The 26663-nt window shown below is 39.3% G+C and overlaps 1 protein-coding gene across 3 annotated transcripts in view; it reads right to left on the reverse strand.

The window, feature by feature from the left end:
- Positions 1–24940, reverse strand: part of APPL1 (adaptor protein, phosphotyrosine interacting with PH domain and leucine zipper 1) — a 44846-nt gene extending 19906 nt beyond the window's left edge. The window contains exons 1-13 of one of the 3 annotated variants that reach the window (XM_032153949.2): positions 24756–24811; positions 21942–21995; positions 17095–17193; positions 15218–15277; positions 14657–14728; positions 12233–12320; positions 10648–10689; positions 9562–9620; positions 6266–6412; positions 5003–5085; positions 3822–3980; positions 2627–2815; positions 317–359 (exon numbers count right to left, since the gene is read on the reverse strand). In XM_032153949.2, the coding sequence (XP_032009840.1) occupies positions 317–359; positions 2627–2815; positions 3822–3980; positions 5003–5085; positions 6266–6412; positions 9562–9620; positions 10648–10689; positions 12233–12320; positions 14657–14728; positions 15218–15277; positions 17095–17193; positions 21942–21944 (1044 nt within the window). In that variant the 5' untranslated portion in view covers positions 21945–21995; positions 24756–24811. Of the gene's footprint in view, positions 1–316; positions 360–2626; positions 2816–3821; positions 3981–5002; positions 5086–6265; positions 6413–9561; positions 9621–10647; positions 10690–12232; positions 12321–14656; positions 14729–15217; positions 15278–17094; positions 17194–21827; positions 21891–21941; positions 21996–24755 lie in introns of those variants that run through there. The other 2 variants (XM_032153948.2, XM_058439111.1) reach the window with 2 other exon arrangements.
- Positions 24941–26663: the final 1723 nt, after the last annotated feature.

The following is a 26663-nucleotide window of genomic DNA, read 5'->3' on the forward strand; positions in this document are numbered from 1 at the left end:
GAGAAGGGAATAAATTAAACTGTCACCTCATGATACTAACAGCCTGCCAGACAGCAAGTCACAAGGTCATTTCTCAATCTGAGCCTTTAAAATAGCAGAGATGATCTCTAAGGTCCCTCCCACTATAAAATTCTGTGAGAAACTTAAGAATATTGCTCGAGAACAATAGACTTTTACAAAAACAAAAAAGAAAAAGAAAGATTTTTAATTAACTAGGATTTTCCAAAATTTCTACAATGAACACATTAATATATGTTTCATCATCAGAAAAATATTTTAAAATGTCAATGGAGAAATGAACTAGGTAAAATCTTACCTCTTCATGATCTTTTTTACTCTCTGCTTGCAAAATTGAAGATCTGGAAGAGATGAGACGTTTGAGCCTCAACTGTTTAAACAAGTATTTTCGACATAATCTGAGATAACTTTTTAATCTTTAAAGGTAAAGGCATATATAAAAATCGATACTAAAAGAACAAAAACAAAACACAACCAACAGTATCTTAGGAAAAGGAGACCACCAGAGGTATCAGGACGCAGACTTTAACAACTCTGACTTTGACTATCTATGCCAAGATGTACAAAAAAGGGAACAGGTGCTGATCCTCAGAAGAAAGACCATGACAAAGTTACATTTCAGTGAAGGCAATGTATTTCAACTTATCATATATATTTCATATATATTATGAACTTACATATATTTCAAATATACATAAATAATCCTAATAGAAAAAACTTTACTTCATTATTTCTCCTTTAATATTAAATCAAATATTTCAATGTTAATCACTAACATCATTATTTCGCTTTTCTATAGATATAATATTAGAGTTTGAGAAAATAATAATTTTTACTAATTTTGCATCACACCAGGAATGTGAAATGGGAAATCATGGTAAGCATTAAGCAAAAAGTAAGTACTTATAGTAAGTAACATGTTAACAAGTTGGTAATTTTGATAAATGAATACAGTGATTCCCAACATCTAGTGTGATAAATCCACACAATACTGGCATTCATTATATGTTTGCAGAAGGAATGTGAAATTAAACAACCATTTTGATAAAGGATAGTGAGCTATCTTTTTTTTGAGACAAAGTCTCACTCTGTCGCCCAGGCTGGAGTGCAGTGACACGATCTCGGCTCGCTGCAAGCTCCGCCTCCCGGGTTCACGCCATTCTCCTGCCTCAGCCTCTCCACCGAGTAGCTGGGACTACAGGCGCCCGCCACCACGCCCGGCTAATTTCTTGTATTTTTAGTAGAGACGGGGTTTCACCGTGGTCTCGATCTCCTGACCTCGGGATCCGCCCGCCTCGGCCTCCCAAAGTGCTGGGATTACAAGTGTGAGCCACCGCGCCCGGCCTATAACATGTTTTTAATAGGTGGCTGCAAATCCAAATTATAGTATTTCTTCAACTATTTTAAAAATGTACATAAGTTAAAAATTGGAAGGCAATGGACGAAAAAGTTAATTGTTGCTTTTGATTAATTAAGACGATAGGATTTTTTCATACTCCTTTTTACATTTTCCATGCTTTTTGAAATTTTTTTTAAATTTTTTAATTTTTTTATTATTATACTTTAAGTTTTAGGGTACATGTGCACAAGTGCAGGTTTGTTACATTATGTATCCATGTGCCATGTTGGTGTGCTGCACCCATTAACTCGTCATTTAGCATTAGGTATATCTCCTAATGCTGTCCCTCCCCCCTCCCCCTAATGCAAAGGTAACAGAAGCCTGGGCATGCTGGCTCATGCCTATAATCCCAGCACTTTGGGAGGCTAAAGCAGGAAGATCAGTTAAGTCCAGGAGTTCGAGACCAGCCTGGGCAACATGATGAGACATCTCTACAAAAAAAAATTTTTTTAATTGCCAGGCACGGTGGCATGCACCTGTGATCCTAGCAACTTGGGATCCTGAGGTGGGAGGCTCCCTTGAGCCCAGGAAGTTGAGGCTACAGTGAGCCATGTTTACACCACTGCACTCCAGCCAGGGAGACACACAGTAAGACCCCGCCTCGAAAAAGGTAATAGAAATTTTTTAAATGGTATTATAAACATTAATGGAAAAATAATCTGATCAGAAATATTTGATTAACATTTTTAAATAACACTATTGTTAGCACCTACTATATGTCAGTCACATTATAGATGTTAGAATTTCTGTTCCTCACAACAATTTACGACAGGGATTACAACCCCCCCATTCACATTTTACATGAAGAAAAATGGAGCTGAGAGGGGTTATAGACATTACTGCACTGTCTGAGTCCATACAGTAAGTACTGGATCCAGAATTTGAACTTTCTGACCCCAGGTTTAGGACTCTCTCCATTATCTTGTTCTGTCTTCCCTGATACTATGCAGGATTTTCAGTTTCAGTTCCCCAACATGAAATCACAGGTCTTTACTATATGACATTACTTTGACAACTTCAAAATATCAAGAAACCATTTAACCAAGTCAGAGACAAAAATTCAATATATTTCCACAAGATTAAAAAGCAATTTATCTTAATACGTAATGAACCTACAATGTCCATAAAATTTCTAAACAAAAAGGAATTATCTCACATTTCAGAAGTTTAAAATATTATAGATTAGTAGTAGTAGAAAAAAATACTAACTTTTTTCCATCGAAAGAGGTGATCTGAAAACAGTATCGTCTGTCTTCACAGTCCACAGCCATCACTGAACAGTTGTCTATGTCCATGGCCAGGCCTCCTGCTACATCCCCACGGGCCTGACTCATTAAATTTCCACCCTGCGTGAAGTAAAACTGTCTGTCCCAGGTAGATGACACCAAGCCTGTTTTACTGAATGAAGAAAGCACATTCACTCTTTAATAACAACATACCTGAAATCTCATCATCAGCTAGACACAAGATAAAGCATGTTACAAAGAACTGGCTTGCAAAGAGGCACCAAGATGCCAAGAAAATAAATATAAATATGCTTTCAGTCTCTAAAATAAATTCATGTATGTTGACTCACTTTTGTGAATGTGTATACAGTTTCCAAAACAAGACTGGAAATTATCAAACTGTGGCTGTTATAATAATGATCCATAAAATATAGGTTATAGTTCAATTTCCAAGGGAGTAAATTCAAAACAATAGACTTTATTTTATTTCTAGGGTTAACCTGCTTCATCCTATCATCAGGTGAAAACTAACATTTGACTTGGTGCTATAATTACAAATATATTAAAGTAGGATAAATGATATTTTACAGCATTCTCATGATACAATATGTGAATATTTATTTAAACTCAAATTAGTTTCACTTCATTTTTTTTTTTGAGACAGAGTCTCACTCTGTCCCTCAGGCTGGAGTGCAGTGGTGGGATCTCAGCTCACCACAACCTCTGCCTCCCATGTTCAAGTGATTCTCCTGCCTCAGCTTCCTGAGTAGCTGGGATTACAGGCGTAAGCCACCATGCTCAGCTAATTTCTGTATTTTTACTAGAGGTGGAGTTTCACCATGTTGGCCAGGCTGGTCTCGAACTCCTGACCTCAGGTGATCCGCCAGCCTCAGCCTCCCAAAGTGCTGGGATCACAGGCGTGAGCCACCATGCCCAGCCCTGGTTTCACTTCTTTTATCATTCTACATTATTCAATAAATATCTACGTAGGATTTTACTTCTGAAAAGTATTCATGTACCTCATCTGTCAAAAAGTTCACATAAATACTAACACCTCTAAAAAGTTTCAACCTTTAATAAAAATCAAAACAATATGACAGACATCAATTATTTACTATATTCATTTGGTATTGTCTTACATGATATACAATATACAAAGATAACAATAGTTTTCTTACTTCCTAGCATTAAGGTATCCAGCCTTTCGGGTTAAATTTCGATTAACAGGAAATTTGGTGGGGTCTGGGTCAGGCACATATAAGGGATCACTGGCTACTTCCAAATCCTCTATTGTCTGTTGCATGGTCTCTATATCACTGTCCATTTCCCTGCGAACACTGACACAGAACAGATTATTTACTACAAATCACAACCAATAAAGAACTCCTTACCAATTATGTTTACCTGCATATTTGTTTTGGGTATATTTTCTTAAAGAGAGGAAGAGTGGCATGAGTGGTTAAAACAACACGAATATATTTTAAAACAGGTTTACAGTTTATTTGAAACTCAGATATTTTGGAAACAATACTAAATTCAAAAAACAAATGAAGCCCCACTGAATGCCTGATTTTGGCATAATTTTCAAACCATTCTGTCCTGTGCCTTTAAAACAACAATCACTTTCATCTCTCTCCATACCGTGGACTCGCCACATACACTGCTCAGCATTTTGAACCCGATGAGAACTGCTTTCTCTCTAAGCTTTCATGGCTTGGAAACAATATTTAGTAATCCCCCATCAAACTCCCACAATTTCAAGTTTAAAGATAATTTCACTTATGGGGAATTACTATTATGTGTCTGTTATATTCAGACATAAAACTAAGTTTAGAATCAATAAAATTATCACCATTATGAAATTCAAAGTTCACAATCTATGGAAAAAAGAGGTTAAAAAAAACCAAGAAGTAACCATGAACCACATAAGAAACTCTCATGGTAGGGAAAATATTCCCTCAGGAAATTAAATGATAAACATCTTTACAGGCCGGGCGCGGTGGCTCACGCTTGTAATCCCAGCACTTTGGGAGGCCGAGGCGGGCGGATCACGAGGTCAGGAGATCGAGACCATGGTGAAACCCCGTCTCTACTAAAAATACAAAAAATTAGCCGGGCGTGGTGGCGGGCGCCTGTAGTCCCAGCTACTCGGAGAGGCTGAGGCAGGAGAACGGCGTGAACCCGGGAGGCGGAGCTTGCAGTGAGCGGAGATCGCGCCACCGCACTCCAGCCTGGGTGAAAGAGCGAGACTCCGTCTCAAAAAAAAAAAAAAAAAAAAAAATCTTTACATTATGTCATTGAGCTGTTAAGCTATCATTCACATCATTTCATTTTCAATTTTAAGAAAAAAAATACTTACTTCTGAACGCTTGTTCCAATATTAGCTAAAAATTCTTCCAGTTGTTCATTAAGATTTTCAGAACCCATCTTAAAGAAACTTATCTGGAGAGTGGGGAGTGGGGGGAATTGAACAATACAAAAATAGATTAAGCAATACTTAAAGTAAATCATATAAACAATCTCTAAGACATATGGTTAAGTAAAAAACAAAGGAATATTCCCATTTGTGTAAAAATACATTGTAGTTTGTGACTTCTACTACACAGGGAGCCATTAAGGAAGTTAGACTTAAATTCCACTGTATATCCTTTTATATTTTTTGAATTGGAACAAGTAATATATATATAGTTAATCTTTTAAAATTGGAAAATAAATTTTAAAGTATTTCCAATAAATTATATAAAGTATTTCATGTTTACTACAAAGATAACTTTTCTATCTGAGGAATAATCAGTAAAGTACTCTTACCTAAATAGATTCAATTTTTTTTTTTTTTTTTTTTAAGACAGGGTCTCGCTCTGTCATCCAGACTGCACAATAACACCTCACTGCAGCCTCAGCCTCCTAGGCTCAAGGGATCCTTCCATCTCAGCCTCCCAAGTTGCTGGGACCACTGAAGCATGCTACCAAGCCCAGCTAATTTTTTCATTTTTTGTAGAGATGGGGTCTCCCTACATTGCTGAGGCTAGTCTCAAACTCCTGGACTCAAATGATCCTCCTACCTCGACCTACCAAAGTGCTCGATTATAGGCATGAGGCACCGTGCCTGGCCTCAATTTTCTTTAAACTCTTGATTTTTAGGAGACTGACACTTTGTCTTATACTACCCAAAACAAATTTTCTAGCCCCCTTCCTGATGTACTCTTTGGGCACGTTGGAGTTTATCTATTATTTTTAACTCAGGAAGTATGCAAGGAATATGGGATAAACTCAAACTTGTTCATTCTCTTTCAGCTCTGTTATGAAGCAAGTGTTTAGTTGAAGCTCTAGCAATAGGTATAACTCTGAAATTCATTTAGTTTTCTGTTCTCAGTCCCCAGCTATGGTGAACAAGTGGTTTCATTTACCTAAAATATTTGAAATCTTCATTTGCAAGGAAAACCATTCTTCCTAACTTCCTTAAAATAATAGTCTGATGACATTTTAAAAAATTACTTCTTAAAACACAGACATAAACAAGGATGTTGAAAACAGTTTATAATACCCTTATACTTAATGTAAATATCAACCTTAATATAAAGTTTTTAGGACAGTTAGAATCCAAATACAGTACAGTATTTACCTGAGCTTGCATGTACCCAAGTAGAGGTTCTAACAATGCTATTTTCTTCTTGTACTGAAGAGTATTTAATGCACAAAAATAATGCATCATGGTCTGGTGTTGTTTCTTTCTGGATGTGTACACATCTTCTGTTACTTCATACTTCACCTTTGAATGAAAAGATTTAAATAATTAAGTAAATAATCTGCTATTATTTACTTAATTTTGTATTATCTTCAGTAGGAGCTGTGGAGAAGAGCCTACCCAAGGAATTGAGTATCACAAGCAATTGAGCATTAATGTTCCTGTTTTCTGATCTTTTAGAAATCCTTCAACATACTGGTTAAGCAAATTTTCCTGTTTTAACTTCCAACCACATAATTTACAAAATGCACACTGAGGCCAGGCGTGGTGGCTCATGCCTGTAATCCCAGCGCTTTGGGAGGCCGAGGCGGGAAGATCACTTGCAGTCAGGAGTTTAAGAACAGCCTGGCCAACATAGTGAAACCGTCTCTACTAAAAATGGAAAAAAAGATTAGCCAGGTGTGGTGGTACATGCCTATAATTCCAGCTATTGGGGAGGCTGAGGCATGAGAATAGCTTCATCCTGGGAGGTAGGGGTTGCAGTGAGCCAAGATCACACCACTGTACTCCAGCCTGGGTGACAGAGAGAGACTATCTCAAAAAAAAAAAAAAAAAGCATATTGAAAACAGAATTCTGTACGTAACTAAGAATGGTACAATAATTAAACTAAGCATGGCAGAGAAAGCTTACCACAAGGAGGAAGGGCAAACAATTGTTTGTTATTAGCTTAGTCATTAGTCTTTTACTTTGATCAGTTCACAGCATACCATTCTCCCCTCCTGGTTCTCTCCCTATCACTCTTCCTCTCTTGCACTTGCTTGTCTTCCTTCATCCATACTTGAAATATGTGTGCTCCCTAAAGTTCTTTTATTCAGACAACAAATATTTATTGAATACCTATTATGTAATAGGCATTAGGTTCTTCTGTCTTCCTGCTTTCCTTAGAATCCTCAAGTACCAAGAATATTCTAATATTCCAATATACCAATGACTCCATGACTCACAAATTTTATCTCCTCCCTCTCACTCTCTCAAGTGACAGAGTAAACACATCTCCAGCTGGGTTCTTTATGTGTGTTTATGTGCTAAAAACGTACAAAACTGAAGATAGTTTTGTACACAAAACCTGTTCTTCTGCTTTGTTTCTTAGCTCTCTTAATTACTACAGGATCCATCCAGACATCCAAGAAATCTAGGACTCATTTTTTATTCCTCCTATTACCACAAGTCTTGTCAATTCTACTTAAAAAATATCTCCCAAAAGTACTCCTTCCTCTCCACTTTCAGTAACAACCTTAGCTGAGGCCTTCATTATATCTTTGCAAACTATTCCAGTTCCTTTCATTGGATACCCTCTAGTCTTGTCCTCTTCCCATTTTCATTAGTATGTTTGTTCTATAACACAATTGCATGATGTTATTCACCTACTTAGAATCCTTTGACGGCTGTCCACTCCCTCTAACACAAATTTCGAGGTCATTCATATAGTAATCTGGTACCAATATACTTACGCTTTCTGCCATATCTCCAAACATTTCCTTTATTGTCACAGAGTACTCTTAACCTTTACACTCTCCCAACTCCACCACGTGCCTCTGAAAAGCTGTTTTTCTTTCAGGAAAGCACTCTCTCCGATTCCAAACTGGTGTTATCCACTTATCTTCAATGTAAATGTCACCTTTTAAAAGTGTAACCTTTGCTGGCCGTGTGTGGTGGCTCACGCCTGTAATCCCAGCACTTTGGGAGGCCGAGGCAGGCATATCACCTGAGGTCAGGACTTCGACACCAGCCTGGCCAACATGGTGAAACCCCACCTCTACTAAAAATACAAAAATTAGCTAAGCATAGTGGCTCACACCTGTAATCCCAGTTACTGTGGAGGCTGAAACAGGAGAATCACTTGAACCCAGGAGGCGGAGGTTGCAGTGAGCCGAGACGGCGTCACTGCGCTCCTGCCTGGGAGACAGAAAGAAGATCTGTCTCAAAAAAAAAATGTAATCTTTCCCAATTCACCAATCAAAGCTAACTGCTGCCCTCTCTGTGCTCTCTCAGCATTTTATTAAAACCCCTATTATTGTATTTAACTAGTAACAGAGTTAATTCATGCCTTCTTGTCATCCTTGTACTCTGGTTCCTAGTCCACTTGCATGCCTTCACACAGGTAGCCTTCAATAAATGTGGAGTATCCAGTCTTTGAGGGCAGGAGTGAAGCCTATTCACATTGTTCCCCCAAGGTACCCAACAGACTGCTTGATGTATATTAGGTGCTCAATGAATTTTTAAATAAAATAAGTTGGTGAAAGAGTGTTTTTTAAAATACTTTGAGCAGCCAGAAGTAACGTAAAATATATCAAATTTTATACCCAGAGCCTTTAACTATTTCTCTAAGGCTAAGTGACTAATAGAGATCTCAAAATGTATACATTTTATCAATACACCATTAAGTAGTAGTCTGCAGCTAAAATTAGAAATGAAAAGGAAATCAATCTTTGTACTAAACTTTGTGTGAGAAACATTTCCTTTGTCACAGTAGCTGTTGCACAGTAAATCATACCCAACTGTGGATTCCCACAAGCAGTCACTGTGTTTCCACCAGCAGCTGGCTGCAAACACCAATACCCAGGCACAGAGATCACCTCAGTCACAAGCATCTAGAAAGACCTACACATCAAGCCTTGGACTAGATGCTGGAGAAAGACATGATCTTAAGGCACGCCCAAAAGAACCTGTTAATATTCTGTCCTCTCATCTTTACTTGAATGCATTTCTCCTCAAATATAGTGTAATATTTTTGCATTTCACTCCTTGAACAAATATCAAAAGATACATATTTCTATAAATAAGGAGGGCCTCATAAACAGAATTTCATTATGTGTGTGACCACTCTATCTCAGAAGACATTTTTGAACACATCTATATATTCAAATAGAACCAATGCCATGTCATCAAAATACAAAGCAACAAGAGGCAATGTTATATACTGGGCATCAGTTAAATTTCCAAAATAGTTATATTTACTTATAACATCAAACTTTGGCTGAAGAAAATATTTTGTTTAAAGAGGTCCATGATTATCAGAAAGGTTTCGAACAGCTAGAAGGAAAGAATAAACTAAGAGTAATATAACAAAACATACAAAGTAACTGCTGGCTCTATTTTGATAAAGGAAAAACTAAACCACCTAATGAATAGTTGTTAATTATGACACTGAAGGAATAAATATGTACCACACCTTGTCATTTTCTCTTTTTTTTGATAATCGGCTATATCTATTAATTGCAGCATCATGATCTGGAAAAAAGAAACGAGTGTTAACAATACAACAGTACTTTCCAAAACTTACAAATGCTTTCAATGGTCTTCACATGTGCACCTTTCCACAAACGTACTAAAGCAAGAATTTCCTACCACATGACCACTGCACTCAAATTTTCCCCACAGCCAAATTTCCCCTAAATTATGTGTCTACTTCTCAAATTGGTTTTTAAAAAGTTAATTCCAAGGAAACTAATGCACTAAAGCTTTTTAAAGTATTTTCTAGTACAAAAATGGCAAACACAGCTTAGACACAGTGGCACATGCCAATAGTCCCAGCTACTCAGGAGGATGAGGCAGCAGGATCACTACAGTATGCTATGATTGTGGCTTGAAAAGCCACTGCACTCCAACCTAGGCAACAGAGCAAGACCCCGTATCTTAAAATATATATATCTAACACTCATTAAAGAAAAATTGGGACATATAAAAGAACAAGAAAGGTAAAAAAAAAATTTTTTTTTTTTTTTTGAAACAGAGTCTCGCTCTGTTGCCCAGGCTGGAGTGCAGTGGCGTGATCTCGGCTCACTGCAAGCTCCGCCTCCCGGGTTCACGCCATTCTGCTGCCTCAGCCTCCCGAGTAGCTGGGACTACAGGCGCCCGCCAACACGCCCGGCTAATTTTTTGTATTTTTAGTAGAGACAGGGTTTCACCATGTTAGCCAGGATGGTCTCGATTTCCTGACCTTGTGATCCACCTGCCTCGGCCTCCCAAAGTGCTGGGATTACAGGCTTGAGCCACCGCGCCCGGCCGAAAGGTAAAATATTACACTACCTCTTTAGGCATTATGAAGATAGTAACCTGTAAGACTTAATTTCCTTAAGATTTTTCTTAAATTACATCGTATAAACAGTGTAATTTAAGTAGCAATACTGATTTAAGTAATGTTCACTTATTTTTAATTGGGTTTTTTTTCAATTATTACAAAGAATCTGGCCACAGATATGCACTGATAAACAAATACATCACTGCAAGAAATAAGTGTGCAAATTACAGGGCTTACCATTACTTGCAATCTGAAATACTTCCTTTAACGTTAGTATTTCTGAAAAAGTTCAAGAATAATTTAAGTTTGGCATACTTATGAAATACATTTGTTTGGAAAACAATAACTGCTACTTAAACTATAATTAAAACTCAAAATAATATTTCATACTTCAACATTCAGGGTGAAAAAGCTACTCTGTGTTTCAGCTAGTCTATGAAACATTTACTATCATTAGCAACAGTTACACCACCAGAAAACCTACTTGCTACAAATTAGTGATATGACATTAAAACAAATTTAAAAACCCACTGTAAATGGTAAGATATGCAAATATTCTGATTTAGTGCCAGAATCATGCATTTTTGATATATGAATCTAAATATTCAAATGCTAAATGAGAAACAAAACATCTTATTAATAAGATTATGCCATTCGGTCCCCTTACATTGAAGAAAAGAGATCTTGTTCTAGACCTTAGAAATGACCATTCTTGAGGATCACAACCACAATAAATAACTCCATCTTTAAAATACATTACAGGTGTGTTGGCGACTGAGTAAAGGTGGCACAGGTTGCAGTCCAGAAATGGTGTAGGTGTAGAATAGTATAATACGCATTTGTCTGTATTCCATGTATAATTTAAATACTTTACCATTCACTGATACATTAGTTCAATATTTTTAATCTTTCTACATATTTTGGAAGTAAGTGTGTATGGCTGAGATTACAAGTTATGGGAAAGCAGAACCAATTCTATAAAACTCTCATTGTATCACCTAGTAATCCTAAGTGGGTAAAAATAAAACCCACAAATGACTAGGTTGCAGATTTTTCGATGTACCAGTACCCCTACCTCTTGCCACTTCGGCCCATACACACACCTCTATACCCTGTGCCACTATCCTAACTCAGGCCTTGGTCATATCTCACTGGACTCCCACAACTTCCCAGTCTAGTCTCCTACATAACAAGGCTACTCTATTCCATCCTCCAAAGGAATTGTGTCTCTCCTTAAAGACCCCCATTGGCTTCTCCTTTGCTCATAATCTGAAGTCTAGCCTCTTAGCATGACCTACTCCCATCTACTCTATTTCTGGATTCATCTCCTGCCTCACTCTAACACATATAGCATTGCAGCCACACTGAGTTTCTTGCTACTGTCAAATAGGCTGTGTATTTCTAAAAGCCATACCTTGTGCACTCTAGTCCCTCTAACAGAACAATGACTCTGCTCCTGGCAAATTCCTCTTCACTGTTCAATGCTCATGTCACATCCTTGGGTAAAGCCTTGCTGACCCCCTCCTAACAGCCCCGCCAGCACCTTGCTCATTCCCTAATTATAAGAGACATAAGTGTTGTAATTATGAGTGTGCCCACTTCCTTCTCTACAATTTCTCAAAAGAGGGATATCTTATCCATATCGGTATTTCTCAGTATCTAATTTGACATCTAGCAGGAGCTCCTATAAATGTTTGGTAACTGAGCAAAGTAAGAGTGGCACAGGCTGTCGTCCAGAAATGGTGTAGGTATAGAGTAATATGCATTTTATAAGCGTTGATCTCACAGCCAATGAAAGTAAACATAAGCATGACTTCAATACCTTTCAGATCTCTTTCTTTAAACTGGGTAATGGGGAACATCATGGCATCAGCAAGTTGAGTTGAAAGCACTGCATGACAAGAGCTAAGCTAGAAAAAGAAAGACCAAAAAGGCCAAATAACTATACAGACATTTAACCAGTGTTATGTAAATTAAACAGAATCTAATAAAAAAGGTTCTGATATATTTTATATAGGAAAACACTAAAAATTATGTGATATAGTACAAAATACTATATAGTCAAAAAAATTCCATTTACTAAACTCTTAGAAAACACAGAACGACCTTGGATTTGGTAACAGTTTCTTGCATATGACACTAAAAGCACAAGGAACCAAAGAAAATATATAATAGACATCATCAAAATTTAAAACTTCTATGCATCAAAGCACACCATTGAGAAAGTGAAAAAAAAAAAAAAAAAAAAACCAACTCAGAATGGGAGAAAATATATGCCAATTATGTATCTGATAAGTAACTTGTATCTAGAAAGATAACTTTTACAACTTAATGATAAAAAGACAACCAATTTAAAAACGGGCAAAGGATCTGTATGATTTCTTCAAAGATAAACAAATGGCCAATAAGCACATGAAAAGGTGCTCAATATCATTAGACATTAAGAAAATGCAAATCAAAACCACAATGAGATACCACTTCACACTCACTCAGATGGCTATAATTTTTTAAAAAATTTTAAATACACACAAACTAAAATAATTGTTGGCGAGGATGTGGAAAAACTGGAACCCTCCTACATTGCTGGTAGAAATGTAAAATGGTGCAGGCACTGTAGAAAACAGTTTGGTGGTTTTCTAAAATTATTTAACTTTTAAATAAACATAAAATTACCATGCAATGATCCAGCAATCCCATTTCTGGGTACCTACTCAAGAGAACTGAAAACTGTTGTTCAAAAAAAAACAAAACAAACTTGTATGTGAATGCTCCTAACAACATTATTTGAACTAGCTAAAAGGTAGAAACAACACAAATGAACAATGACTAGATAAACAGATACACAGATATATAAAGAGATGACTAGATAAACAAAACTTGGTATATCCATAACAATGAAATTTTATTTAGCCAAAAAAGGAATGAAGTACTGAGGCATATTACAACATGAATGAACCTTGAACACATTATGCTAAGTGAAAACAGACATAAAAAAGTCTAAAATTATGAGTCCATTTATATGAAATATCAAAGTAGGCAAATCCATACAGAAAGAAGATTAGTGGTTGACAAGGGCTGAGGGAGCAGGGAGGTGGAAGTGACTGGTTGATATGGTTTGGCTCTGTCCCCACCCAAATCTCACCTTCAATTGTAGCTCCCATAATTCCCACATGTTGTGGGAGGGGCCCCATGGGAGATAAATGAATCATGGGGCAGTTTCCCCCATACTCTTCTCGTAGTAGTAAATAAGTTTCACAAGATCTGATGATTTTCACTTGTCTTTCATTCTCTCTCATCTGCCACCATGTAAGATGTGCCTTTCGCCTTCCGCCATGATTGTGAGGCCTCCCCAGCCACGTGGAACTGTGAGTCCATTAAACCTTTTTTTCTTTATAAATTACCCATCTCAGGTATGTCTTTATTAGCAGTGTGAAAACAGACTAATACACTGCTTAACGGGCACAAGGCTTCCTTTGAGATGATGAAAATGTTCTAAAAACCAGACAGTGGTTATGGTTGCATAGCACTGTGAATGCACTAAATGTCATGAATGACAAATTTTATGCTATGCATACTTTACCACAATTTTTTTAAATGAAAAAAATTACATTATTTCTTTATCTTGATTTCCTGGTAAAACATTTTGCTATAATGGGTTATTATTTCAAAAAAATTACTTTTCCAGTTAAGATTCTAGAAAACACAGGACTATTGAATGGTCCATGTGAAAAGAAGAGGTTTTACTGCAACAGTAGAGAACAGTTTATGATTCTCCATAATCTCTCACTACCTTTTTTTCCTCTTAGCTTTTAGGTCTTTGTTTTAATGATTTGTTGCGATGACTGATTTGAGGAATTCAGGGTTGATTCTGGCTGTTTAGGAGAGCAGGATTAATAAAGACTAAACAGTAAAATGTTGCTTAATAGCAAAAGAGCAACCACAAAGAACCCAGATGTAGCTCACTACCTAACTCTTCTCTCCCTGCCTACATCAAATGACACATGTCAAGATTGAATGTTACATGGACTATGTGTAGAAGAAGCACATCTATATGTTTATTCCTGGAAAACAATGTTTTAATCAGGTAAAGAAAGTATTGTTTTGATGAGCCAGCCACCAGGATGTGGAAGTAAGGTTCCTCTTTAGTCTTCCCTGCAATAGAGCTTTATTCATAAAATAAAAGCTAAGCAACTGGGTAACTTAATTATAAGACCATTTAATCAAGCAAAATAAAATAAACGTTTACCTCATCTATAACTTTTGAAAACTGTTGCAATGTAGAGCTCATAACTTCATCATCACCTCCCAATGGAAAACGCTGAAAAGCAAGAAACAGAGATGAGGTAAAGTTTCAACGTTGTGTCTTTTGGGAATGACATTACTATAATTTACATTTTTAAATAACTTCAGAAAACTTCCAAAATGTTGAAAAAGCTCTAAAATATCATTTAACTAAAATTGTGTAATGTATATAATAAACATTAATTGTTAAGTAACCAACTGACATGGCATATTGGAATACCCACCATACTGGAAGTTCAAAGATTTAGCATTTAGCTCCAGTTCCTCCAATAACAGTGTAACGTTCAGCAAGTCACAACTTCTTCATTTGTAAAAGAAAACAAGTAAACTAGATAGCCTCTGTATTTAATATTAAATCATTAAAATTATCTGAACATGAATGCTATCATGAAATTTCAATGGCATATTCTGTGAATTCAAGAAAACTTAAGGATTCTTGTTGCAAGTCTATCTATACAGATACTATACTTTTAAACTATGCTTTTAAAACTTTGATATACAATACCTGTTTTTCATATTCTTTTAAAAGTTTTGAGGTCAGGTGTGTTGCTGCACTTAATTCATTCTATGGAAAAAGCATTCAAATTAGCATATTACTGAGAAAAAAGTTTTAGTTGAATATACCTAATTTATTTATTATCACTTAACATAAATATTGTACATGTTTTTTAAAACCTTCATTAAATCACTGGAAAGGGGTACTACCATTAAAGCACTTTAAAAGAAAACTCAAACCATAAAATAGACACTCTCAAGGAATTCAGCAGTGTTCCTGGTGTTTGTTTTTTGCTAATAAAAACTAAGCACTAAATACTTTAAAGCCTAGAAATAAACTGATATAACCTTAGCAAAATCTTTAGAGCATCTACGTTGATGACTGATTATTGCCCTCTGTAGATGCTGATACTAGACTACAGTAAGCACTTAATAACATACAACCAAAATGTGGTTGACCCAGTCATATAACATAGCAACACAGCCATATGAAAAACTTTAATTTAGTTTTTTTGGTGAATATAACAAATACGACATTTCTTTAACATATTAATCATATATCTCTGTAGTCAGAAAGCAAAGCTTCAGAGCCTGATCACAAGGAAAAACTAAACAACAACATAGCAACTCTTAAGTACGTAATGAAAATGTGAAGCCAGAAAGCAAACAATATGAGAAGGGAAAAAAATAAAACTTGTACGCTTAATTAATCCCGAAGAAAGTATATTACAGAACCTAGGTTGCTGTTTAAGCTTATAATTCAGTTATCCAAACATAGCTTCAAATTTTATTCCTGGTCAACAAGAAAACCTAGTCATACCTTTCATCTTCTTGTACTCCAGAGGTACATCTAATTTTTAGTGCCTTCTTTTAACTAGACAGAGGCAGCCAACTTTCAAATCCTCTACTGAAAAAGGGGAAGTGTTGGCCGGGTGCAGCAGCTCACGCCGGTAATCCCAGCACTTTGGGAGGCTGAGGCGGGCAGATCACCTGAGGTCAGGAGTTCGAGACCAGCCTGGCCAACATGGTGAAACCGACCTCTACTAAAAATGAAAATCATCCGCGCGTAGCAGTGCATGCCTGTAGTTCCAGCTACTCAGGAGGCTGAGTCAGGAGAATTGCTTGAACCTGGGGGGTGGAGGGTGCAGTGAGCTGAGATTGTACTATTGCACTCCAGCCTGGGAAACATTAGCAAAACTCCATCTCCAAAAAAAAAAAAAAAAAGGGCCAGGTGCAATCTCAGCACTTTGGGAGGCCAAGGCAGGCGGATCACCTGAGGTCGGGAGTTTGAGACCAGCCTGACCAACATGGAGAAACCCTGTCTCTACTAAAAAATACAAAATTAGCCAGGCGTGCTGGTGCATGCCTGTAATCCCAGCTACTCGAGAGGCTAATGCAGGAGAATCACTTGAACCCGGGGGGCGGAGGTTGCGGTGACCTGAGATCACGCTACTGCACTCCAGCCTGGGCAACAAGAGCAAAGCTCCATCTCAAAAAAAAAAAAAAAAAAGTGGGGGTGGGGAAGTGTTCCATAAGATTGTAATAAGCATGATTAGGGAAAATACCAGTGATGACATGGGGTCTTCATTCAAATCTTAGGAAAGATCACTATCAGTGAGTTTAATGAGGGGTTTCCCCCAAACTATGTTTGGGGAGAATGGGCAGATGCTTCAATCTTCCATCACTTTTGTAGTACTACAAACTGTACACTAGTAGTTGAAATGTCAGTTCTGTAATACACTCAATGTTCATTAATCCATTCAACAAATATTTTACTATGAGCCTAATACAGGGCTAAGCACTGGTAAACAAGACAGACACTATCTGTCCTCATGAGGCTTAAAGATTCATGTTTTAAAAGCATCAAGTTAGTCCTCAGTGTTTTACCTGTGCATCATAAATCCGATGCATAGCTTGATACAACTGGTTCATATAGTTGGAAATAGCTGTGGCATCTTCTTCAAATACACCTAGTAAAGACCTTGTCTGTATAAAACAATAGCAATAAGTTTATGTTAATCATTATACAAATCAGATGGAAAAATATTTTTTCTAAAATAAGCAAAAATCGGAGGATATTAAAGTTCTAGTAATTCTGAGTTTTAATCTATTTTGTCTCTTTTGATAGTAATGTTAAGAAGCCAGAGTTGTTTTGTTCTTAGTTTCACTTCAACAAAGCAGAGGTATTTTCCAACTATGTCACACAAACTTTAGGAGAAAAACAGAGGTATATTTTCATAAACTAAAAATTCTATAAACTAAGAACAAATCAACAGAAACATTCAAAGCTAAATTAACAGCATTCCATGTAGTATAAATATTTTAAATGTCTTACTTCAGGATAATTTAGTATGATTATTTCTTCTATAGTTTTTTCTAGAAGAGGCCAAACCCCTCCCTGTCCTAATCTAAAAATACCACAGTACATCCTCCCCAACATGGCCGACTCTTCAGCATATAAAATGCTAACTAGGTGTTTCTGAATGCACAATTTGGGGGTTTTCCTTTCTTCTTCTTTATACATGTCTACATTGTTTGGCTTTCATTTTGTTTTGTCGTTTTTCTACTATGCACATTTAAAAATTATCTTCATTTTAGGCCGAGCACGGCAGTTCATGCCTGTAATCTCAGCACTTTGGGAGGCCGAGGCAGGCAGATCATGAGGTCAGGAGATTCAGACCATCCTGGCTAACACAGTGAAACCCCGTCTCTACTAAAAATACAAAAATTAGCCGGGCATGGTGGCACGTGCTCGTAGTCACAGCTACTCAGGAGGCTGAGGCAAGAGAATAACTTGAACTTGGGAGGCGAAGGTTGCAGTGAGCCGAGATCACACCACTGCACTTCAGCCTGGGCAGGCAACAGAGCGAGACTCTGTCTCAAAATAAAAAATGTTTTAAAAATTATCTTTATTTTAAGGGGGAAAGCTTATAAGTAAATGTTAAGAATGTCAGGCCAGGTGCGGTGGCTCACGCCTGTAATCCCAGCACTTTGGGAGGCCAAGGCGGGTGGATCACAAGGTCAGGAGATCAAGACCATCCTGGCTAACACGGTGAAACCCTGTCTCTACTAAAAATACAAAAAAATTGGCCGGGCGTGGTGGCGGGCGCCTGTAGTCCCAGCTACTCGAGAGGCTGAGGCAGGAGAATGGCATGAACCTGGGAGGCGGAGCTTGCAGTGAGCAGAGATCGTGCCACTGCACTCCAGCTTGGGCAACAGAGCGAAACTCCGCCTCAAAAAAAAAAAAAAGAGAATGTCAACAAACAATTTACCAAAGATAAGGAAACTAAGGCTATCAAAGGCAAGGTAGACATACATTACATCCCAAAGGCCCAGGGGAAGAATGAAAATACCAACAACTACTGGAGATAACTACAGCTTAAAATCTAAGACATATTTTTATCCTAAAAATAATTTATGCCTCAGCCTTAGAAACTGTCGCTGTTGTTGTCTGAGACAGGGTCTCATTCTTTCTCCCAGGCTGGAGTGCAGTAACGATCTCGGCTCACTGCAGCCTTGATCTCCCAAGCTCAAAAAATCCCCCCACCTCAGCCTCCCAGGTAGCTGGGACTATAGACATGTGCCACCATGTCTGGCTACTTTTTGTCTATTTTTTGTAGTGACAGGGTCTCACTATGCTGCTCAGGCTGGTTTCAAACACCTGGGCTCAAGCAATTCTTCTACCTTAGCCTCCCAAAGTGCTGGGATTACAGGTCAGGTGGGAGCCACCGCACATGGCCAGAAATTTTTTTTTCTTAAATCAACTTATTCCTTAGCTTCCTATTTTCAGAGGAGGAAGCTAAGTCAATATAGTATAAAGAAGGGGAAAAGACACAAAATCATTATGCCAGTAAGTCCCTGTTTTCAGTCCTCTACTTCCCCAGGCCTCAGAGATTTAGATTTGACAAATCTTTTTCAAACACTCCACTACAACTCCCTATAGTGCTATTTTAAGATGTAAAAAAGAAAGCATCAGGAAATCTTGTTTGGCTAGTGCCATTCTCAAGAAAAATCTCCCACTTCGTTTTTTGTTTTTTTGTTTTTTTTTCTAAAAATGGGTAATTCCAATTCAAGGAGTTACATATTTTGTAAAAACTTGTAGCATAATTAAATTTAAAAGCTCTTCTTAGCGCAAAGAAAGTTGAAACAGATTCCCTATTTTAAGCTAATGATATCAAGTTCAACACTGGATAATTACTGTTTGTTTAAAGTTAGTAGCTTAAAAAAATAGAATCAATATGGTACCATTTCATCGAATCTATTATGGTATCCATTGTAAGATGCATCATTTTTATTTTTGTACTACTCAAAAAAAAAACAATGCTGGCAATTAAGCTATGACTTAAGGTTTTCTTATGTCTTGAATTTTTTACCTTATATTTATGGAAACAGACTTTCACACAGAATTTTATCACATACAGCTCTCATGTAAACATAAGAAATAAAAGTATCATAAATTTATTTCTAAAACTTCACAGAGTTCGAATCTTATGAACCACTTTTCTTTTTTGGTTTTTTTTGTTTTTTTTTTTTGAGTTGGAGTCTCACTCTGTCGCCCAGGCTGGAGTGCAGTGGCGTGATCCTGGCTCACTGCACGCTCCGCCTCCCGGGTTCACGCCATTCTCCTGCCTCAGCCTCCCGTGTAGCTGGGACTACAGGCGCCAGCCACCATGCCTGGCTAATTTTTTGTATTTTTAGTAGAGACGGGGTTTCATCGTGTTGGCCAGGATGGTCTCGATCTCCTGACCTTGTGATCCACCCGCCTCGGCCTCCCAAAGTGCTGGGATTACAGGTGTGAGCCACCGCACCGGGCCCATGAACCACTTTGCAACTCAAGAGTCACCAATATACATTATCATTCTCTGTGCCATGAGAAGTATTTCTTAGAAGTACTCCATTTTTGTCCCCAATATTTTCTTCCAAGAAACTGACACTCATTCAGCAAGTTTTGATGATGTCATTTGACATCTCAACAGGTGTCAAAGGAAGGTTTTCGGACAAAAACCAGGACTGATATTCTTTTCTCAAATGGTGGCAAAATTGATTTGTTAGTTGAACACTGAGAGACTACACTTGGCCAGTATGCTACTAGGAGAAACAACCAAGTATGTACATTTGCAGGCAGTGTGAAATACATTACTACTGCTACCTGGCTGATAGCAATTGTTAATATACCATCAACTCTAAGAGGAATCCCAATCAGAGACATCAAAACGTTGGGAGGAAAGGCACATCTCATGATTATTTCATATTATGCAAAAAAAGAAGATCCCATTTGGGACTGGGGTTTGTCTTCACTGTTCTATCATAGATGAATCACTAAGATGCATATCTACACATAAAATCAATTTTTTAAAGATCATTATCTGTTTTTAGTAATTAACAAGGTTTATTTTGATTTTGATTTTTAAAACAACATATAAATATGGACAAGGCATCTAGTATAAGCTTAAGATTTTCTGGCTCAATGAATGATCTTTTGCAGAATTGTCTGGTTTGGGCAACACAATTCCAAACATGCTTTTTCCCCCCCTATGTTCCAGGCGATATTCTTAAAAGATGCTTGTTTGATCAGCTGGATTTTGGACTTGCAAATTCTCCCTAATTTAATATGTAGTTACAATAAATCAAAACTAAAAGAAGGGTAACTATAATTCAGGATAGTCTTCCATCACTCCCAGGTTCTTTTTTTTTTTTTTTTTTAGAGCCAAAGCCTCGTTCTGTTACCCAGGCTGGAGTGCAATGGTGTGATCATAGCTCACTGCAGCCACGGACTCCTGGACTCAATCAACCCTCCTGCCCTAGCCTCCTGAATAGCTGGGACTACAGGCTCATGCCACCACGCCCAGCTAATTTTATTTTTTGTAGAGATGAGGTCTTGCTACTTTGCCCTGGGTGGTCTTAAACTCCCACCCTCAAGTGTTTACAAGCATGAGCCACTGTGCCAGGCCAAGGCTCTAACTTTTTTAGGTAGCAACTGGCAGGCCACTTTTGATTAGATCTAAATGATCTAAAAAAATTAAAAACTAATCAAATAAAAAACTTTTAGGGCCTGGTACAGTGGCTCACATCTGTAATCTCAGCTCTAAGGCCAGGAATTCAAGACTAGCCTGGCCAACACAGTGAAACCCTGTCTTTACAAACAAAAATTTTCTTTTTTTTTTGAGACGGAGTCTCGCACGGTTGCCCAGGCTGGAGTGCAACAGTGCAATTTCGGCTCACTGCAACCTCCGCCTCCCGGGCTCAAGTGATTCTCCTGCCTCAGCCTCCCGAGTAGCTGGGATTGCAGATGCCCGCCACCATGCCTGGCTAATTTTTTGTATTTTTAGGAGAGATGGGGTTTCACTATGTTAGCCAGATGGGTCTCAAACTCCTGACCTCGTGATCCGCCCGCCTCGGCCTCCCAAAGTGCTGAGATTACAGGCATGAGCCACCACGCCCAGTCTTCTACAAAAAATGTTTAAATTAGTTGGGCTACTTGGGAGGCTGAGGAAGCAGAATCACTTGAACCCAGGAGGTGGAGGTTGCAGTGAGCCAAGATCATGCCACTGCGCTCTAGTGTGGGTGACGAGCGAAACTCCATCTCCAAAAAATAAATAAATAAAATAAAATAAAATTACCTGAGCTTGGTGGCATGTGCCCAGGAGTTTGAGGTTTCTGAGCTATGGCTGCGCCACTGCAATCCAACCTACGTGACAGTGAGACTCTGTCTCAAAAAAAACCAAAAAACTTACCATGAGCTTTAAAAGTCTTCATATTCTTTGCTGCTCTGCTTCTTGGACTCTATTCTAGATAAAATAGTTCAAACTGAGAAGAAAATTTATGCTCCAAAGCATTAATCTCAGCCCTATTTATAAAAGCAAAACTTTGGGAAAACTCTGAAAGTCCAGCAATGGGTTGTGAAATCAGTTAAGGAAACGTGTGGTCTTCAAATTTTTTTATTTGGAATGTAAAAACATATGAAGATAAGTGATAATGTTAAGCTAAGAGCAGGATAAAGATCATTATGCACAATATAATCTCAATTCCATTAAAACATACAGAAGAAAAAAAAAAACAGTAGAATAAAGAAAGCAAACTGTTAATAAGGTTTTGCTGGGTACCCAACAGGTAATTGTGTGTTATTCTTTTCTGGACCTTCCAATTTTTCTGAAGCAAGCAACTATTATTTTTTTTTAATCAGGGTCAAAAATAAAAACATGCCATTAAGGCACAACAGCTGAGGTTCAGGGAAGTTGAGCGATTTGCCCTAAAGCAGAAGGTAGTAAGTGGCAGTGATGACTAAAAACCTCCTCAACCCTAGGTCCAAGGCTTTGCATTCTGCCACAGGTTCGACCTAAGAATCACCTCCAAGTATCTACACTTCCTAAATCCCAGTTGTCCCAATTAATTTTCCCAAGTAAATTTTACCTAGTTCAAATTTATTGCCTTTCAACATTGAAGGGATATCAATGTGGCTACTTCACTAAAAAGTAGCTGGCACAGGGCAGGCACAGTGGCTCACACCTGTAATCCCAGCACTTTCAGAGGCCAAGGCGGGCGGATCACCTGAGGTCAGGAGTTCGAGATCAGCCTGGCCAACATGGCAAAACCCTGTCTCTACAAAAAATACAAAAACTAGGTGGGCGTGGTGGCACACGTCTGTAATCCCAGCTACTCAGGAGGCTGAGGCATGACAATCACTTGAACCCGGGAGGCGGAGGTTGCAGTGAACCAAGATTGTGCCATTGCACTCCAGCCTGGGCAACAAGAGCAAAACTCCGTCTCAGGAAAAAAAAAAAAAAAAAATTAGCTGGCACAGCGACACACGCCTGTAGTCCCAGCTGCTAGGGAGGCTGAGGCAGGAGGATCACTTCAGCATAGGTGTTTCAGGACATAGTGCACTACGATAGTGTCTGTGAACAGCCATTGCTCTCCAGACTGGGAAACAGCAAGATCCCCATCTCAAAAAACAAACAAACATACTGTAAAACGGACACTAGTATGATGCATGCTTGTAAAGAAAAAAAAAACCACAATTCTTAAGTTGTAAACTAATCTGTGCAAAAACCTCAAGAAATTAGATGAGTCAAGAGTTTATCTCTGCCTCACAAGTCATTTCTAGGGCAGTATACAATCCATTCTGAGCCGTTTATAGTCTTTATGGGCTATTAAAAAAAAAAAGCCAAGTAAGAGAAGAAAGGTAAGGCAACCTGTTGAATCTTACATAATAAAAAGTAAAATGACAAAGTACACCTGACCAATTCCACAAACTTTTTGCAAATCATGTGAAACAAATACAGTTTATAACTTTATATGGAGAAATCATCAAGAAAAAAATTGAACCGAGTATACTGGCAGTCAAGATAAATCAAATGTGAGTTTCTCTTTTTGTCACTATAGGCTGATAAGAGTACATTAGCAGCAGGCAACTGGCCTGTGAAGATAACTTTCAGAATAAAAAAGAACAAATCAATTCTACAATCAGAGCCCCATTTCAACTTGGCAATTAACATTGGCACAAAATCCATGGCAGAAGTGCCATCCAGGAAAAGGAGATCTAGACCTCTTCTGCTTTTCTTCTTTGGGGGCCATGTTCAACTGTAAAGACACACGAAATGGTGCAACTGCATTTCTAAATCAGCAATAATTCAGAAATGTTTCATTCTAAATAGTGTCCAACCAGCAACACCGTCTTAAACCGTTTAAATTATCGTGTAAAAAGGCTCAGATGAAGTTTTCCCTATCCAAGTTACAGCCCCTGCCAACATTTTAAAAACTATAGCTGATTTCATTCTTCAGTACTGAAAACATATTAAATGGTTACATTTTCCAAAACTGTCTTAAGCTAGAGCAACCACACCAGCATCATTCCGACGCACAGAACACAGGGCTTTTATTTTGATGAGTTTATTAAGGCCAAGTCTGCAGGGAGCGGCGCAGCAGTCGAGGAGCGGCGAAGGCACCGTCCATCCCTCGCCGTGCACAGCTCGAGTGACAGCGACCACAGTCACGGCCACGACACGGGCACACTCGGCGGGGAGAGCGGTCTTGGGCTCCGGGACCCGTCACGGGCTTTGCCGTTAGGTCTCCACACACAACCTTACAGCCTCTCCCGAAGAAAAACGATCCATTTCCTTCTCTAGCTTGCTGAGCCTCGGAAATCATTAAGACTACCGGGGTTTCTCTCCCTTCTGCATTTTTTCTGAAGAGGTTCTCGGGGAGAAAATTTCAGGATCGAGATTTGGCACCTCACATCACCGCGATAAAAACGGCGCCTTTCGTCAAATAAAAAGGAGACCCGCGCGCGTACGTGACCGCCTGGCCCACGAGCACCAGCGGCTCGGTCTCCGCCTGCGGCCCTCGGCCCAGCCGAGCAGGCCCACGCGGGCCTTGGGCGGCGGGCCCAGCCTCCACAACTCGGGGCGCGGCCTGCGACGGGCGGTGACCTAGGGCGGCGGCGGCGCCCACCTGGGCCGGGGCGGGCACCTGCGGGAGCGGCGGAGGCGCCAGACCTGGGGTCGGCCCGCCGGGCTCTCCCTAGTCGCCCACCAGGTCCCGCGTCTCACCTGCGGGCTGTCCTCCAGCGTCTCCTCGATGGGCAGCTTGTCGATCCCCGGCATCGTGGCGGAGGGAGGGCGGCGGCAGGAGACGCAGCGGCCGCCCACCGCAGCTGACCCCGGCCCGCCCTCTCCGGCAGGCGCTGCCGCCGTCCCAGCCCGCACCGCCTTCTCCAGGCGCCGAGCCGCCGTGCGGGAAATCCCGCCCCCTCGGCCTTCCTGCCCCGCCTCCCGGCGCGTCCATTGGCTCCCGGGGACGCCCATCCGCGCTGCGGCGGTGGTCGGGAGGTTCCCGTGGGGCGCTAGGCTCTCCCGCGAGCGCGGGCGTCGGAAGCGGCGGAGGTGGCAGTGTCTGCCCTGGGATGGCCTTCCCTGCACGCGCGCGTTTGTATCTAAATCGCAGGGGACCGTCTCTTCCTCAGCTTTCCGGCGCGAGGAGCCGGAGCCTCGAGTTAGGGCCACACGGGGGAATTTGGGGCGGGTTGACTTTTCCCGCAACATATTTTGTCAGAGACCTTGGAAAAAGCCCTACTGCTGGCGCCTTTTAGTTTCCTCAGATGATAACGTTCCCAACTCCGCTCGAAGCATCCAGGCTTAATCCTCTCCAGCAGAATGGCGCTGACTAACTCAGATGTCTGAGATCCGCAGCTGTGTCAATAATAGGCCTTTCTGGCAAACTTGTGAACGTAGGCTCGAAATTGTTTTTCTGGACGCTTGAATATCAGTATATTCAGCTGAAAACATGTGATTTTGTTGCCAGTTTATCAGTTCCTACCTGGCCTCCCGAGGTCAGTCCTTCAGGACTGACGCTGCAACTCCAACTCCCATGTTTCTTTTAAATCACAAAGGAAAATATCTTTTAAAAATCAGGATACACTGATTAATTATGTTAGTAACTAATTGGCGTTTCTGTTTCATCAAAAAGTTTGGAAGCTTTAAATAGTTTTAGCCTCTAATTTTACAATAAAGTGAAGCTCAAAGCTGGGAATTTGGCCGGATGAGGGCTACAAGCCCATCCATTCCTCTTCCCTCTTCATCTTTCCCAACCTGTCACCCTGGCTCATTTATGTCTCTGTATAGTTGTAGGCTTTCATCATTATACAGAGAAAATAACAAGGTAACTAGTGTCTTCTAAACATCTAGCCATTAATTCCACCAATCCATTCCATTTTCATTCAAGAAATACCAGAGATGCTGAGTAAAGATTATTAGCTGCCTGGTTCCACAAATACATGGGAACAAATCCAGAATAGTAGTAGCACAAATCCGAATATAGTAACAAATAGAAGTTATATATTTTAAACGAGAATAGTAGATTTTCCCATGATCTCTTGAAGGAAAAATAAAATTATATTTTTAAGGTTTTGTTGGGTAGACTTGCATTGTAGTTTTACGGAATTATTTTTAGTGTTACAATCTTTAAAAGTTTTCCCCTTAGATTGTTTATCAGCCAGTCTCTCTCTCTCAAAGAATTCTTTAGTTCTTGAGGAAGTTGATTTGGAGGCAGTTCTTACAATGAGTTAAGGGTTCCCAGTTGTGTTACAGGTTCTTTTTCCTTGATATCTCATTTCTACTCTGCCAACAAGAACACCATGCACCCCCAGCTCTAAAGAAGGAAGACTTTCAAGGTAAGTGACCTTCCTGATTGAACTGAGTTAGATTTTAAATGAAGGAGAAGAAAGGTTGTAACAACTGTTAAGAATCAGGAGTAAGTGAGGAGTGTAAACAATGTATAAGAAAAAAAAAAAGACCGGGCGCTGTGGCTCACGCCTGTAATTCCAGCAATTTGGGAGGCTGTGGCAGGCGGATCACCTGAGGTAAGGAGTTCAAGACCAGCCTGCCCAACATGGCGAAACCCAGTCTCTACTAACAATACAAAAATTAGCCGGCATGGTGGCATGCCTGTAGTCCCAGCTA

Source organism: Hylobates moloch, unplaced genomic scaffold (genome assembly GCF_009828535.3).
Source record: "Hylobates moloch isolate HMO894 unplaced genomic scaffold, HMol_V3 SCAFFOLD_5, whole genome shotgun sequence".
In the NCBI taxonomy this organism is placed as follows: domain Eukaryota; kingdom Metazoa; phylum Chordata; class Mammalia; order Primates; family Hylobatidae; genus Hylobates; species Hylobates moloch.